Below are 15,493 nucleotides of genomic sequence, written 5' to 3'. Positions count from 1 at the left end.
GCTGAATGGACTGAAGGCAGCTAAGTCACCTGGACCAGATGGACTACACCACAGGGTTCTGAAAAGGGTAGCTAAAGAGATTGGAGAGGGATTGGTAGTGATCTTTCAAGAATCACCTGCCATTTCTTTGTTTACACCCCCCATTACCCCTCTACAGTGTCATTTTCCAGTAGTGTGATAACCTGTCTTGCCTCTTTCTCTACATAAATAATATATATAACTGATAAATTCAGGATGTTTGACATGCATACTCGTCTTTGACTAACTTTCAAGAAGTTGTGAATGAATGTTCCCTGATTTTTTAAAATTCTTTAAATGCTATTTTCCCCCCTCTCTCCTCCCCCCCCCCCCCCCCCCGTTGACTTGGGTAAAATTTGCAACACCTTCAAATTTCTTTCATCATTTAAATAAACTATCTTGCATTTGCACAAAAGCTGCTTGTGGGGGGGGGGTGGAAATGGATGTAGAGAAGGGCAAGGTCGGGAGGCCCTCAGTTTTGCTGGAAGCAAGAATTTATAGTCTTTATGCAGCTCAAAGAAAGAAACGATAAAGTAATATGGCAGTCACGATTTCATCTACACATTACTTTACTTATAACAGAAAACACTGGAAAAACAGACATTCAGCAAAGAACAATGTCTACAGGTCAATATTATAGCAGTTGGTATTTCCCACATTTTCAAACAAAAACATGCACAACTTTGAAGGCTTCTAATTTTTAGTTAAATATACTTAATCTAATTGCCCATTTACAAAAGTGATATTTGAAGTTAAATGTGACATTAAATTTGGACTAAAAATCTGCATTATTAGTCTAAATTCTGTAATGAATTGATTACCTGACCTCCAGGATAGTACAGAAAGAAAATGATTTGTGGCTTTGGAATGAACACAACTTTGAATGCTTGTATTACAGACGATGATACTTAAAAATAAAAAAAACTTAAATTTTTAAGCAATGGTCTCAAGTGTATTAGATATGCAAAAGTTATTTGGTTGAGCTGAGTACAAGAAGTTGACTAGTGGTAGATTAAATGAGTTTTACTTTTGGGGGGGGGGAATTAATTCTAAACTACATGAACATTGAAGGTTTGTAATGCATTCTTAAATCTTTCTGCCCAGTTGAAGTATCATTAGTTGCTGTGGTGGCAAGATGGGTTTGAAGACCTCTTAATTATCCATGCTTCAACAAATTTTAATTTTATCTCAACAAAAGAGATCCACAATGTCAAGTCATGTGCTCTCTAGTAGAAAATTAGTTATGGATTCTAGTCTAAATGAATTTTTTAATGATCAAGATACAGCAGTTTGCCACATCACACCAGGACAACAGCAACATTGTTTTTATAACTGTCACTCAAGGGATACAAGTAAACAGCACATACACAACCTATCATAATGAACTGTATAATAGGCAAATGTTATGGCATGATCATTGAAAGATTAAGAATCTAACAAGCAGAAGTCTTGATGTTATTTAAAGTTAACGGCCCTGAAGTTTTGTAATGTGTATTTGTTCTGCATTGGGAAAAAAATTTCATATAATTTCCATCACATTTTCTCTGGTTCTGCTTGCCATTACATAGATGTGAACAAGTTTATCTTGTGCCAATTCCCATTAAACAACTGGAAGCACAGTTAATCAGTCTCTACAATCTGGGTCTATCAATTATCTTATTTGTTATATTTCAATTGTTTATAATCTATTGTAGGCAACTCTATAAAGTGGTCTATTGTTTATAGTTTTTTTTTGGATTGCATAATATTTTGAGGGAAGACATGGGCTGCTAACTTTGCTAAGGTGGGAATAAAGAATTTTAATATTCACATGTAATTTGTATTCCAGTCTTCCTACCATTAATGATCTGGTATAGCAACACTTTGTTGTGTGTTGTTGCTTTGATTTATACATTCCCTTAACTATTGCACTAGTAAGTGTAGCATCATCCTTGATTAGATGAAGTTCTTTAAGGGGCCGAAATATGGCTATAGTATTAAGGCTGGTAATAAAACTTTTTTATTGTAGAAATTTTTTAAATTGTGGTTGTATTGTATTACAAAGCTTACATAGATGTTTCTGAAATACCATTAATAACATGAATAACTTTTAACACTATAATGTTTACATTTGAGTAAGTTCTAATATTTGTCAAAATATGTCACAAGTCTAAATGTACATTTTTCACAATACATTGAGGTAGGCTGATCTCTAAATTGTTTTTAAGCAAAATCAAGGTTACAGACATGGAGTGACAAACCAAAATATACAACTACATTGTAGAACATACTGGATGTAATGTAAATGCATTTGTGATATTAGAAGCCATTGGGTTACTTACACAAAGAGACAATGAAGTTAATCTTCTGACATTTGTAACAACCATACAAAATCCAATCATTGGAAAAGAGCAAAAACCTAGATTTCAAACCTTCATCTGTTGAACTTGTTGCTGTATGTATACAAAATATTCACAGCACTGTTCATCTAAGAGAATTGACCTCGAAGTAGGTGTGTTTTCTCTTCTGGAAGAGCGTTTCTCTGCAATATCTAGACTCTAACTCAAAACAAAGTAACTGATCTTTTGTGGCATTCAAGCTGATAGCACATTTGCAAATCCACAGTTCACTCTTGAACTTGTTACAATTTACTCCATTTTTCGTTGGTTTGCAGGAATAGTTGACGGATAGATCTTCAGTAGAGCTTCCTTTTTAATTTGGTGTGGATAAAATAAGCGGTTATCGTTTTAATTGCCTGAAGTTAGCATGGGGAGAAGAAAACAAAGATTGATCATTACATATCAACCGGATGTTCAAGATGTACCTGTAGCAGTTCATTTTAAAGTAGTTTGTAATAATATTGTCTTTAGAAATGTACAATCAAAATACATTTGAGTACAATCTGCTCTCCTTATCTGCGGGTTCCCCATACGCAGATTCAACCAACAGCGGATTGGGAAAACCCAGAAGTTGAGCATTGTTCGCCTCGCGTCTCGTTCGTTCACCACTTGTGTTGTGAGCGAGAGGAAGGAGTTTAAGGCTAGTAAGGGATGGCTGGCTAGCTATGTAAAGCGCTACAGCCTCAGAACTTAAAGATCATGGGAGAATCGGCATCGGCTGATGCCAAGGCGGCATCAGCGTTCCCAGAAGAGCTACGATGGTTGCGTCTGTACTGAACATGTACAGACTTTTTTCTTGTCATTATTCCCTAAACAATATAGTATAACAACTGTATATACATTGTACTAGGTATTATAAGTAATCTAGAGATGACTTAAAGTATATGGGAGGACTACACCCTTTTATATAAGGGACTTGAGCATACACGTTTTTTGGTATCCGCGGGAGGTCCCAGAACCAATCAACTGCGGATAAGGAGGGCCGACTGTAATTAGTTTTTTTGGGGGGAGATTGGAGAGAAACAAGGACCCTGTATTCCCATGGTTTTATTTTTGGTTAAAATAGTCATTTTACAATTCATTGTAGAAACTAATTGAGATCAAGCTAGAAGACTTTTTACTTCTAAACTCTGTTACCACTTTATTCCAGCGTGAACAATCGGTAGTGTTGAGCTATAAGACTGGGTTATATCTTGTTCTTCAGCCTGCTGCCTGGACTCTAGGACACCGATCTTTTCATAGATCCACAAATAGCACTTTTTCCACATTGTATTCCATCAGCCATGTCCTTATTCATTTGACCTGTCTTGATCCCCAGTACTATCTGCACTTCCCTTGTATTACATAAGGTTACACAGCATATCAAAACATCAAAATGCTGTGATCTGAAGTATGGAAATTTGAGGTTTCACTGTAATTGTCAATTGTCTATTCTGATACTGATCATTTGGACCTCATACTTTCAGTGATGCATTTAACCACTGCATCTGGAGGTTTGCTGTTTATTTTGTCAAAGTCCTTTTTTAACAATGTTATGCAGAATCTGCATAACAGTAACTTTTGTGAAGTGTTCAAGGGTGGCAGTGGGATAAAGCTGTAATTTATACAATGCATACACACTTGTTTAAAATTGAAACACTTAATGCATAATCAATATTGTTCAACATGCAACATATACCACACCTGCCACTAATAAGATCCATCAAATTTTCTAATCAAGGGCAGCTTTCCATGTACTGTATGTTATTTGACAACATTATTAACCACAAAAGCTGAAACAGATGTTTAAGGATAAAAATTTCAGGCGGTCTTTAAAACTTTAGATTTTTTAAATGGAACACTGAGCAACTGATCTAGGTGCAGTCATTGACAATACAATATCTATACAACTTGTTTAAGGATGGAGGTTAAATTTTATTTCCATCGCTGAGCTGAGTTGTCATGCTTTTATCTAAGGTCTGTAAATGTCTCTTTCAATATCTGTGCAACCTGAGTTACAGATGTATACAAATGTACTTGTTTGAATCAGTAATAAAAAATATTAACAACTTCACTGTATTCCATGTCTTTTTGAAATTGAGACCAAGGGAAGACCAACAAGTTTCACAACCTCCAATGTCCCAGCTGCTCTCTAACACTTGATGTAGGCAGTGCTTTAACGTAGAAAATATGGCAGCCAATGTGCATACATCTCCCCTCCATGACAAGGCATGTACTGATGACAAGATCTTTTAGTGACTTTTTTTCCTGAAAGTGCATACAAAATCAATTCACTGTGTCCAAGTGTTTGCTGCAAAGGTGAATAGTTAAATTTCCAATGTAGATAAAGCTGTATCTTCTTTACCTCCATCTTTTTAATTCTTTTAAGTACATTTCATATTCCTTCCTAACTGGGTCATTCCTTGCTCAAGTTTTTTTGTTGTGATATGATGTATGATGTTGAACAAAAACATGGACTTTCTCCACTATCACTGGTCTGTTGCCTGCTTCCAACATTTGTTGTTTTGAGTTGTATCACTTTTAAAAACAAAAGGATAGAACCTAGCCACTGGGTATGAATTTGAAATTACTACTGGAATTGACTTTGGTCCCTTCCCATTTGAAGGGAAGTCTGGAATCTGAATCGAGGACCAATTCACAGGCTAACGTGTGCACATCCCTTCCATTGTTTTGTAGGCAAGACTCTTGATGGCAGCAGAAGGGAAGGTGGAATAACTCTTGAGCCTCATTCTACCAGATTATAAAATTGGGGTGTTTTTTCTTGTTTTAATCTACGCACCATCTTTAGCTGATAAAATGCATTGGATGAAGTCTTGAAAGTAATGGATATAGATTATATTCTGGAATGATACTATTAGTGTCCATTAAGTGATAGCTAGATCATGGAAGATAAATCTACTATGCTTGCTTGTGAGTTGTATGTATAAATATATTTAACCTTGTCCCTTCCAATCAATCTGTTGCAATTACATGTGTTCATGATAGTATACTTAACAAGTGTCCTTAACTTTCCTTTTAATATGATGCTGACAAGGACTTCCTCTATTGTGAGCCACTACAACACCTGGATATTGTAGCCAAGCAGCAAACATACAAACAATGCAATGTGTAAGTGGGCAATGGTAAGAGAAGTACAAGTGTATCTAAAAATTGAGTGTTAAATTGCAGAAATGAAAAGCTGAGAAATTTACAACTAATTAGATTGAAACTTCCTTCTGTCAGGCTACTTAACCCTTAGAATAAAAAGGAAGTCATTCCAGTTTTGGAAACTAAATTCTAGAAATGGTATGTGTGAAGAAATTATTTAAGTTGCAGTTTCATCTCTTGAAATGTCCTTAAAGGTAAAAAGCATTGACCTAAAACACAGACCAGGCCTGACCTACTGCGTACTTCTACTACCATACAGTTTTTCTTTTTGCTTTTTAAAAACAATTGATTGGATTTGTATCTTACATTAAGGAGAACAATTGTGATTTGCTGGAGTTAAATCTGCATTCACGAGATAGGTTCCTTGTGGCAGTAACCAATGCATCACTGACATAACCGATGTCAGTTACTTCATCAGTCATCTTCCTCTCATAATGGAAGAAATGAGGATATATGCACTAATCAAGAAGCAAAATTGAAACAAAATCTAGATATGGATTTGTAAGTACAAAACATTCACATCCCAAGTACTGGATAATGACCACCACAGCCAGACATGTATTCATTTTCAGTGACAAATTCTTCAGGTCACCAGAAATTTAATTGGCTATGCAATAAGGATTGTGGCTACAAGAGTAGATCAGGAATTAGACATATTGTGGCAATTGATATGCATAATAAAATACTTAACTGTTTACCTGAATGAGTGTAGTTTTAGCAACACTGAAACCTCATTGGGAAAAGCAACCATTGTGACTGCCACCTATTTACAAAACAAATCATACATTCCCTTCCCTACCAGCTCATGCTGGCAGCACTGTATACTGTCTGTAAAAGGAACTGTAGGTACTTGGTAAAATTACTGTATCAAAAGAAATGGTAATGGCCTTGTCTCTGCTGTAAAGTCAGGGTTTGAGACCTTCCAGATAATTTAAAATTAAATCTGAGCTGTTAGTAGGTAAGATACTAGTCTGAAATCCAATCTGCATTTCTGAATGCAGTGGATCTCCATTAAAATTTGAATTTTTCTGGTCTAACCAACAACCCTCCCAACACAAACTCATATTCAATGTCCAAGCTTACTCTGTGAGCAGTAACACCCAGCACCATATCTCAAGAGGGCCATCTTGGTCTTAGTAAGAATGCAGTATTAATGCATCCAGAATGAGTTATGGACTCCTTAGGGGTAAAGTCAAAGAAGAGATTACAAATTATTTGTATCACCTAGAGTTTAAACATATTTCATGGTTTAATTAAAAATTTACAAGTTATTAAGGACAGTGCAAAACTTGGCTTTCAAGGCTGAAGCTAGGAACCTGTATACAATCTGTTGTCACTTGCAAGACCAGCAAATAATAATTGATGTGCGATGAATTGTTAATTTTGATAAATTATGAAAATATATGGGGAAAAGCTAGGGGATATAATGGGTTAGGTGACAAATCAGCTATGATCTCACAGATCTCAAAGATTTACAGGATTACTGGCCACCGCCTCCTCAACATATTTCTCAATGTTCATTGCTTGTGTTTTGACTTTGAATCCTGCAGATCCCAGATCCTCCAGTGGGTCTTGAGAACCCCAAGCTACTGTTGTATTTCTAGTACCAAGTTAAAGTGGCTAAAGTGTAATCTGTGGAGAGAGAAACGGAGTCAAGGTTACAAATACTTTTTGTTTCACATTTCAAAAATCAATGGTAGGTGACATTTCTGCATTCTCGGGTCTGTTCACTTAATTCTTTGCTAAATCTTAGGGATATGAATTATATTCATCAGGAAGATAAATGTCTTGGAAGAGGGTGCATCAGTAAGTCTACAGATGACACAAAGGTTGGTTGTGTTCTGAATAGTGTAGAAGATTGTGATCACACGGGGGACATTGACAGGATACAAAGTCAGTCCTGAGAAATGGCAGATGGAGAATTAAGCTTGGAAAAATGTGATTCAACTTTGGAAGGTTGAATTTGAAGCAGAGTAAAGGACTAACGCACTATTCTTAGCAGTCTGGAGGAACAGAGCGATTTCCGGGTCCATGTCCATAGATCCTTTCAAGTTCCCGCATAAGTTGATAGGGCTGGTAAGAAGGCATATGGTGAGTTGGCCTTCAGTAATTGAGTTCAACAGCTGTGAGATAATGTTGCAGATCTATAAAATCTGAGTTAGATAATGGTGAAATACTGTATTCAGTTCTGGTTGCCTCTTTATAGGAAGGATAGACTCAGAAATGTACAGCACAGAAGCAGGCCCTTTTGTGCTTCTAGTCCATGCCAAACCATTTAATCTGCCTAGTTCCATTGACCTGCACCCAGACCATAGCCCTCAATTCCCCTACCATCTATGTACCTAAATAACTTCTCTTAAACATTGAAATTGAGCTCACATACACCACTCTCACTACCTTCTGAGTGAAGAAGTTTCCCCTCATATTCCCCTTAAACATTTCACCTTTCATCCTTAACCCATGACCTCTAGTTGCAGTCTCTCCAAACTTAAGTGGAAAAAGCCTGCTTGCCTTTACCCTACCTATACCTCTCATAATTTTGTATACCTCTATCAAATCTCCCCTCAATCTTTTGCATTCTAAAGATTACAGTCCCAACCTATTCAATCTTTCCTTATAACTCAGGTCCTCTAGTGCCTGCATCATCCTTGTAAATTTTCTCTGTATTCTTTCAATCTTATTTACATTTTTCCTGTAGGTAAGTAACCAAAACTGCACGCAATAGTCCAAATTAGGCCTCACCAAAGTCTTACAACTTTAACATAACATCCCATCTCCTGTACTCAGTACTTTGATTTATGAAGGCCAATGTGCCAGAAGCTTTCTTTACGACCCTATTTACCCATCCAGACACTTCAGTGAATTATGGAAGTGTATTCCCAGAACCCTTTATTCTACTGCATTCCTTAGTGCCCTACTGTTCACAGTGTAAGACCCATCCTATCAAAGTGCCACACTTCACACCTGTATGCATTCAATTCCAGCTGGTCCAGCTCCCGCTGCAAGCTCTGATAGTCTTCCTCATTCTTCACTACACCCCAATCTTGGTGTCATCCACAAATATGCTGATCCAGTTAACCACATCATCACCCAGATCGTTGATATAGATTACAAACAACAACAGACCCAGCACCAATCCTTGCGGCACTCCACTAGTCCCAGGCTTCTGGTCAGAGGCAACCAACTACTACCCCCCTCTGGCTTCTTCCTCAAAGCCAATGTCTGATCCAATTTATTACTTCATGTTGAATGCCAAGCAACTGAAGTTTCCTGACCAACGTCCCATGCAGGACCTTGTCAAAAGTCTTGCTAAAGTCCATGTCAACAACATACACTGCCTTTCTTTCAACTTTCTGGTAACCTTGGAAAAACGCTAAGATTGTTAGGCACGACTTCCATGCAAAAAGGGCTATGTGCTACGGAAATTCTAGGCAGTTTCAAGAGTAGGTTACATGGTCGGCACAACATTGTGGGCTGAAGGGCCTGTAATGTTCTATAACTATAAAGAAGAAAAAACAAACTGTTGGGGGGGGGAGAGAATATTCTACCTACAGCTTTTTTGTCTTCTCTAATGGATTCCTCTCTTCATTGAAGCCCTGAAGAGCCAAAGCCCCAAATAACCACTCTAATGCTGTCCAAGAATGGCCACTCCGCTTGCCCCGCCTTATTTTTATTAGCTCCTGACAATCAATCCTGATTGTGGATTGACTGTTCAGAATGGCCTGTATGGAAGATTTAGAAAGAGTGCAGAAGAAATTTACCAGGATATTGCCTGTATTAGAGAGCATGTCTTATGATGATAAGTTGCGTGAGCTACTTTTAAGGAATATTACCACAATTAACAAATAATAAAATATATTCCAGAATACTACCTATCCTAACACTCTTTACTGTCCTTGGAGCAAAGGAGGATGAGTGGTGACTTGATAGATGTGTACAAGATGATAAAAGGCATAGAGTGGATAGGCAGAGATTTGTAATATGAGAGAGCATTCCAGAGGCAAGTTTTTGGGTGGTGGTACAGATATGAATATTAAGAATAATTAAATATAAGCATATGGATGATAGAAAATGGGGGGGGGGGGTGGGGGCTATGTAAGAGGGATGGGTTAGATTGATCTTAGAATAGGTTTAAAGTTTGGCACAACATTGTGGGCTAGAGCGTATTGTGCTGTAATGTTTTATGTTCTAAACTTAAGTTTCATACAAAGATACCCTGCCTAAATTTTTTTTTAAATTCTAAGACAAATTAGCCCTCACACGACCTTAAGTTTTCTGGCAGAATGAATCATTCAGACATCCCAGTAGTTTACCAAAATAGATCTTGCACTTGCAATTACTCTATTCATGGTGAACCAGGCATAGAGACCGTCATTCATTCAGACTGAAAGTAATCACATGGATAACATGCAAAATAGTGCAATATTTACTTCTAACTGAGGTTAAACCTACAGAAACAAAATCGTAAAATACATACCTTAATTACTTAAGCATTTCCATCATCTGCAAAATAAGGAGATATAAAATATTAATTATTTCCTACCCATAACTTCAGCCTGAATTTTAATAGTACTTTTAAAATTATTACAAATAGCCAGAACCTCTTATTGACTTCAGCAGTAACATTGTCATTGCTAGTCCAAAACAACAGGGCTGTTCTAAATTGATGATAGAACAAAGCCATTATTATAAATTGGATTGAAAAATCTAGAAGTACAGTATACATTTAAATGATATAATGAACTTGAATTTTAAATGCAAAAGATCTTTTTCAAAAAAATACATTATTTGAGAAGAAGAATTATCCATGATAGCCTGTTCAATAATTATTGTTCAACCAGCATCTAGAAAACAAATTACTGAGCATTATTACATTACTATGTAATAAGACTCATTTATTGTAAAGTGTTTTTGGGTAACTTAAGAACATGTTAGTTGTTATGTTAACCTAAGTATTTCTGTTGTGATATAAATAAGTATTTTTTTACTTCTATCTTGTCATATTAACTACCTTGAAACTTGCTTGACCCTGACTTCTTTCTTGTATCTCCCAAATGAAAAGTCTGCCTGTAGCATCAGATTTTAGTCAAAACTGGTCGCCATCTACACCAAGATCACTCCTGTGCAAATAAAGATTGGCGGTACTTCATCTTACTTAGTAATGTTTGCATAGCATGTTGCATATTGGATTCTGATGTTTTCATAATAGTTTTATCTGAAGTCAGGAATGAGGCCAAAAGTTGTGGATACAGCCAAGTCCATCACAGGGAAAGCCCTCCCCACTATTGGGCACATCTGCATGGAACACTGTAACAGGAAAGCAGCATCCATCACCAGGGACCCCAACACCCAGGACATGCTCTCTTCTCACTAATGTCATCAGGAATAATGTACAGGAGCCTCAGGAATCACACCACCAGGTTCAGGAACAGTTTCTACCCCTCAACCATCAAGCTGAACCAATGGGGATAACTTGCCCCATCACTGAAATGTTCTCAAAACATTTGAGCTCACTTTCAAGGGCTCTTCATCTTATGTTCTTAATATTTATTGCTTACTTATTCATCATTTTTTATTTCTTAATTGTGTTTGTATGGTTTGTTGCCTTTTGCACACTGGTTGAACACCCAAGTTGGTGTGGTCTTTCATTGATTTTTGCTATGGTTACTATTCTATGGATTTATTGAGTATGCTCGCAAGGAAATGAATCTCAGGCTTGTATATGGTGACATATGTACTTTAATAATAAATTTACTTTGAACTCTGAATTTTGAAAACTTGTTGCTTCATGAACATTTTTTAAGCATTGAAAGAACAAAGATTGAAACAGCGATAGGAGCAGTAACTAGTAACAAGACAAAGAGACTGAATTGCTAAGTTTAAGATGGTGCTGACCTCATGGTACAGCTCTTTTTATACCCATGGATAAGAAAAATACCATTCAAACTCATAGATAAGAGTCAACCAATGAGATAGTTCTTATTCAAATAATGCAACACCAAGAATCATACCAATATAACTACTAGGGTACACATTGAACTTTTTAAATACATACTATGACCACTAAGAGACATAATAAACTGTTACATAAAGAGCTACTTAAAATACAGACAATTAACCGTTAAACTGAATCGAAATTATCAATTAGACGGTCTTAAGAATAAAACAGTCAGATCCAACTCCCAAATTCAAAAGATATCTGTTAGCTTTATTAAGAAGTTTCTTCTTCTAATATGTTGTGTTTGATCAAACTGAAATGTTGGCCAGTTCGTTGAATCTGTTGGTCAAAAGTGTTTCTTGGAGTCAGTGCATTGTGGGACTAATTCAGCTCTCCTGCCACTCAAACTACTCACTTACAAGCAGCAACCTTGAAAGGAATATTAAAATTTGGCCTGACTGTTTATTATTTCCTAACACATTGACACACTGCCTAGCACTGCATGTATATACTGTACTGCTAAGATTGATAGTACGGTGGTTTCATTATTGAACTTGAAAGCCAGAGATCTGGAGGCAGGAGGGAATATTTCAAACGAGAAAATCTGCAGATGCTGGAAATCTGAGCAACATGTACACAATGCTGGAGGAACTCAGCAGGCCAGGCAGCATGTAGGAAAAGGGTACAGTCAATGTACTCTTGGGGGCTTAACTTCCAAGGATACACATTGTGTCAAAAGGACAGGCAGGTAGCTAGAGGGGTGGGGTGGCTCTGTTGGTAAAAGATGAAATTAAATCCTTCGAAAGAGGTGACGTAGGATCGGACAATGTAGAATCCTTCTGGGTACAATTAAGAAACTGCAGGGTAAAAAGATCCTGATGGGAGTTATACAACTCCAAACAGTATCCAGATGTAAGAATGAAATTACAACAGGAGATATATGTAAAAGGAAAGTAAAAAGGGCACTTACAATAGTCATGAGCAATTTCAATGTGCAGATAATTTGGAAAAGTCAGGTTGGAGCTGGATCCCAAGAGAGGGAATTTGTAGAATGCCTACAAGATAACTTTTTAGAGCACATTGTGGCAGAGCCCACTAAATAACCAAATAAATAAATAAATAAAGGCAACACCAAATCTGGATTGGGTGTTGTGTAATAAACCAGGTTTGATTAGGAATGTTAAGGTAAAGGAACCTAAGGAGGCAGTTACTGTAGTTTGAGAGGGCCGAATGGCCTAATTCTGCTCATATGACTTATGAAATGAGATAATAAGCTGCTGGACCATAATGGCCTGAATCTTCCCTGACCAATGAGCATACCAAGCTTACCAATACCCTAGAAACAAAGACATCTTGTGGAGCAAAACCCTACGTGTAACCTTTTACCAGGAAGCTGTTTCCCAGCTATTGGGCAGGGCTCATTACTGTGTTAGAAAGGTTTTTCCAATCAAAGCCAGCAATCCCTCCCACCATTTTATGAGTTGGTTAAGTCCCTTCCCCAGATTTATTGGCTGTTAAGGGGATTCGGATATTCCATTAATAAAAATATTGACACTTTTATAAAATATAAAAAATTGATTCCTAATTAAAATCAACATAATTTAACAATGTAATTAGCCTGCTTCCATATTTACCCATGACAAAGAAGCTGGTTTTCCTGTGTCCAGTTCTCCCAAAATCCCTTATCAGCTCCGCCAGATTCCACTACTCAGCTACATGAAGGTTATTTTAAAATGATCAATGGAGGAAACTGGAGCTCATGGAGCAAATCCATGCAGGTCCAGGGAGAACATACAAACTTTGCAATAGTTTTGAACTCATGTCTGTGGACCTAAGAGGCAGCAACTTATCACTGTGCTGCCCTATTTGCTCGTCTCTCTATCCAGCTTTTGCTGTTGGATTTGGGCTGGGCCAGACGTCGAGAAATCTGCTTTCCACCGTGAAACTACATTTAGGTAAAAGGAGCTGCAGTTATCCTGTTAGTGGCAATCAGCTAAATGGAAGTTTGGGGCTTGGAAATTCTGAATTCCTGTGGTACATAGGTAAAAACTGGCAATTGAGTAGAACCTGATTTATTTTAACTAGAAGATCAGAGTCACTCCAATGAAAACCTGGTTCACTAATGTTCACTAGGTTCAATTAAATGCTGGCTCAGCTTACAAAGCCCACACCCTTTGGATGAATGTAAAGTGAAAATGGCATTTTTCTGAGCAACCTCAACATTAATCCCTGATTTTGTACTCTCATAGCATCCAGTCAGATCTGGACGAGGCTACCTCTTTCTGGTCATCTACAACCATTCAGTTAATAGTGGTTCTTTAGAATGAAGTACACTGGGAAGAAGCACTGGTTAACAAAGGCAAACAAGATAGCTTGAACTAGGTTTACTTTGGGGTTGGGTGTCTTCACAAGTCCCTCAGAGTTGCATGGCTCAGCAGCACATGTAATGCCCAAGCTGCCCTCATCACTAAGAATGTTGTTGGCTGAATCAGCTACTAAGCTAAAGTAAAACAAAATAAAAATTCACTTGCCTTCATCTTCTCTGACCCACCTAACACAGCTCCATATTACCACAACTATATTGATAGTTGTCCCTGTATAATCCTTCCTTCATATTCATGAATCCACCATCATAATGTGGATGTTCTTGGAGCAGCCTCCTCTTACTAGTGGTTTAAAGGAAAATACTGGAGGCCAGCCCTAGCACATGATTGCAACGTTACCTGAAGTATGTTCCAGACCCCATCTCTTCATCACGTCTTTCACCGTAAGGTCTGAAGTATGCATCTTTTCTAGTGATCTGTGTGTTAAATTCCAGCTTCTCAGCTAGTGAAGATGTTTACATCCACATGTAGCAAGACTTGGATAACTTTGCAGCAAGAACTCCTCCGTGTTAAGTAACATCTGCACCCCACAAGTGCCAGTCCAAATAAAAAATAAGAGACTGATATGATAATCTCCCCTTTCAACAGTTTTTCTAACAGCAAGAAGAAGATAAATACAGTATATTTGCTTAGAAGAGCGCACCTCTTGCAAAATTCACTGAGAATCCAGGATAAAGACAGCCCACTAGTTAGGTACCCAATCCTTCTAAATACTTAATCCCTTCTCCACCAAAGGAGAATTGCCGAAGTGTGTATCTCTACAAGATACAGTTACATTTCATCAGAGTTTCTTCAGTTGTGACCCCCACATTATCAGCCCCCATAGTGCCACATGCAAGTGTTACTAGTTCAAGCTTCACCTTGTCAAAGCACTGTAGGATTAGAACACTTGCGGTTCCTTCATTGTCGCTAGCTCAAAAATTCTGAAGCTCCCCACAACAGTTCTGTGACAGAGTCTTCAGAAAATCTGCAACAGTTCAAGAAAGTTGCTCATCACCACCATCTCAAAGGGTAACTCTGGAGAGATGGGTTGGGTTTCTCAGTGGCACCCAAACCTCATGAGAAGATAATTTTAAAAAATCTTTTGTGTGCTTGCATGTTACATTAATATTCATTTGAAAAGTACGCTATCTCAGGTGATTTTCGATTTGTTAAACTGTAAATTAAAATAGTCTCTGAGCGGTAAGGCCTGCGTATCTTCAGTGCTCAATCATTCGGCAAGGTAACTGCTCTCTGCTCCCTCTTGATCCTAAGTGCAGAATTCATTTCTGATTTGCCTTTTCTAATGTAATACATTCATTTCTGAATTGCCCAGTAATAGTATTAAGTGCTGATGGCTCCAAATGTCATTTAAACACTATTGATCCATTTAATGCCAAATATAGAGTCTTAAACTTACCATGAGTTGCCAATTTAATGTTAACATGCTCTGCTGTGGACCGCCTATACAGTCCAACAACAGAGCTCTAACTTCCTAAGGTTCCCAGCATTCACACTAAGGAACCCTTGCTAAGTTTAATGGGGTCTGTAGAGCTTTGGGGAAAACTCATTCATTGTTTAATATTTTTAAAGCTTTTAATTTATTTTACTTTTTCTTTAAATAACTCAGATTAGGATTTTTTTTTAGC

The 15,493-nt window shown here is 37.4% G+C and overlaps 1 protein-coding gene and 1 long non-coding RNA gene across 2 annotated transcripts in view; one reads left to right on the top strand and one right to left on the bottom strand.

Annotated features, from left to right (window-relative positions):
- Positions 1 to 11,299, top strand: part of LOC140738803 (uncharacterized) — a 37,956-nt gene extending 26,657 nt beyond the window's left edge. Inside the window, exons 3-4 of the long non-coding RNA XR_012101459.1 lie at positions 2,672 to 5,518; positions 7,094 to 11,299. This is a non-coding gene — a long non-coding RNA (uncharacterized lncRNA). The remainder of the gene's footprint in view (positions 1 to 2,671; positions 5,519 to 7,093) is intronic.
- lhfpl3 (LHFPL tetraspan subfamily member 3) overlaps positions 377 to 15,493 on the bottom strand; it is a 214,834-nt gene continuing 199,717 nt past the window's right edge. Inside the window, exons 3-4 of the mRNA XM_073066650.1 lie at positions 10,021 to 10,046; positions 377 to 2,752 (exon numbers count right to left, since the gene is read on the bottom strand). Coding sequence (XP_072922751.1) covers positions 10,030 to 10,046 — 17 coding nt within the window. The 3' untranslated portion in view covers positions 377 to 2,752; positions 10,021 to 10,029. The remainder of the gene's footprint in view (positions 2,753 to 10,020; positions 10,047 to 15,493) is intronic.

This window comes from Hemitrygon akajei, chromosome 14 (assembly GCF_048418815.1).
Source record: "Hemitrygon akajei chromosome 14, sHemAka1.3, whole genome shotgun sequence".
Lineage (NCBI taxonomy): Eukaryota > Metazoa > Chordata > Chondrichthyes > Myliobatiformes > Dasyatidae > Hemitrygon > Hemitrygon akajei.
Note: the sequence above shows the minus strand (reverse complement) of the source record. Positions and strands in the feature narration are given on the sequence as shown.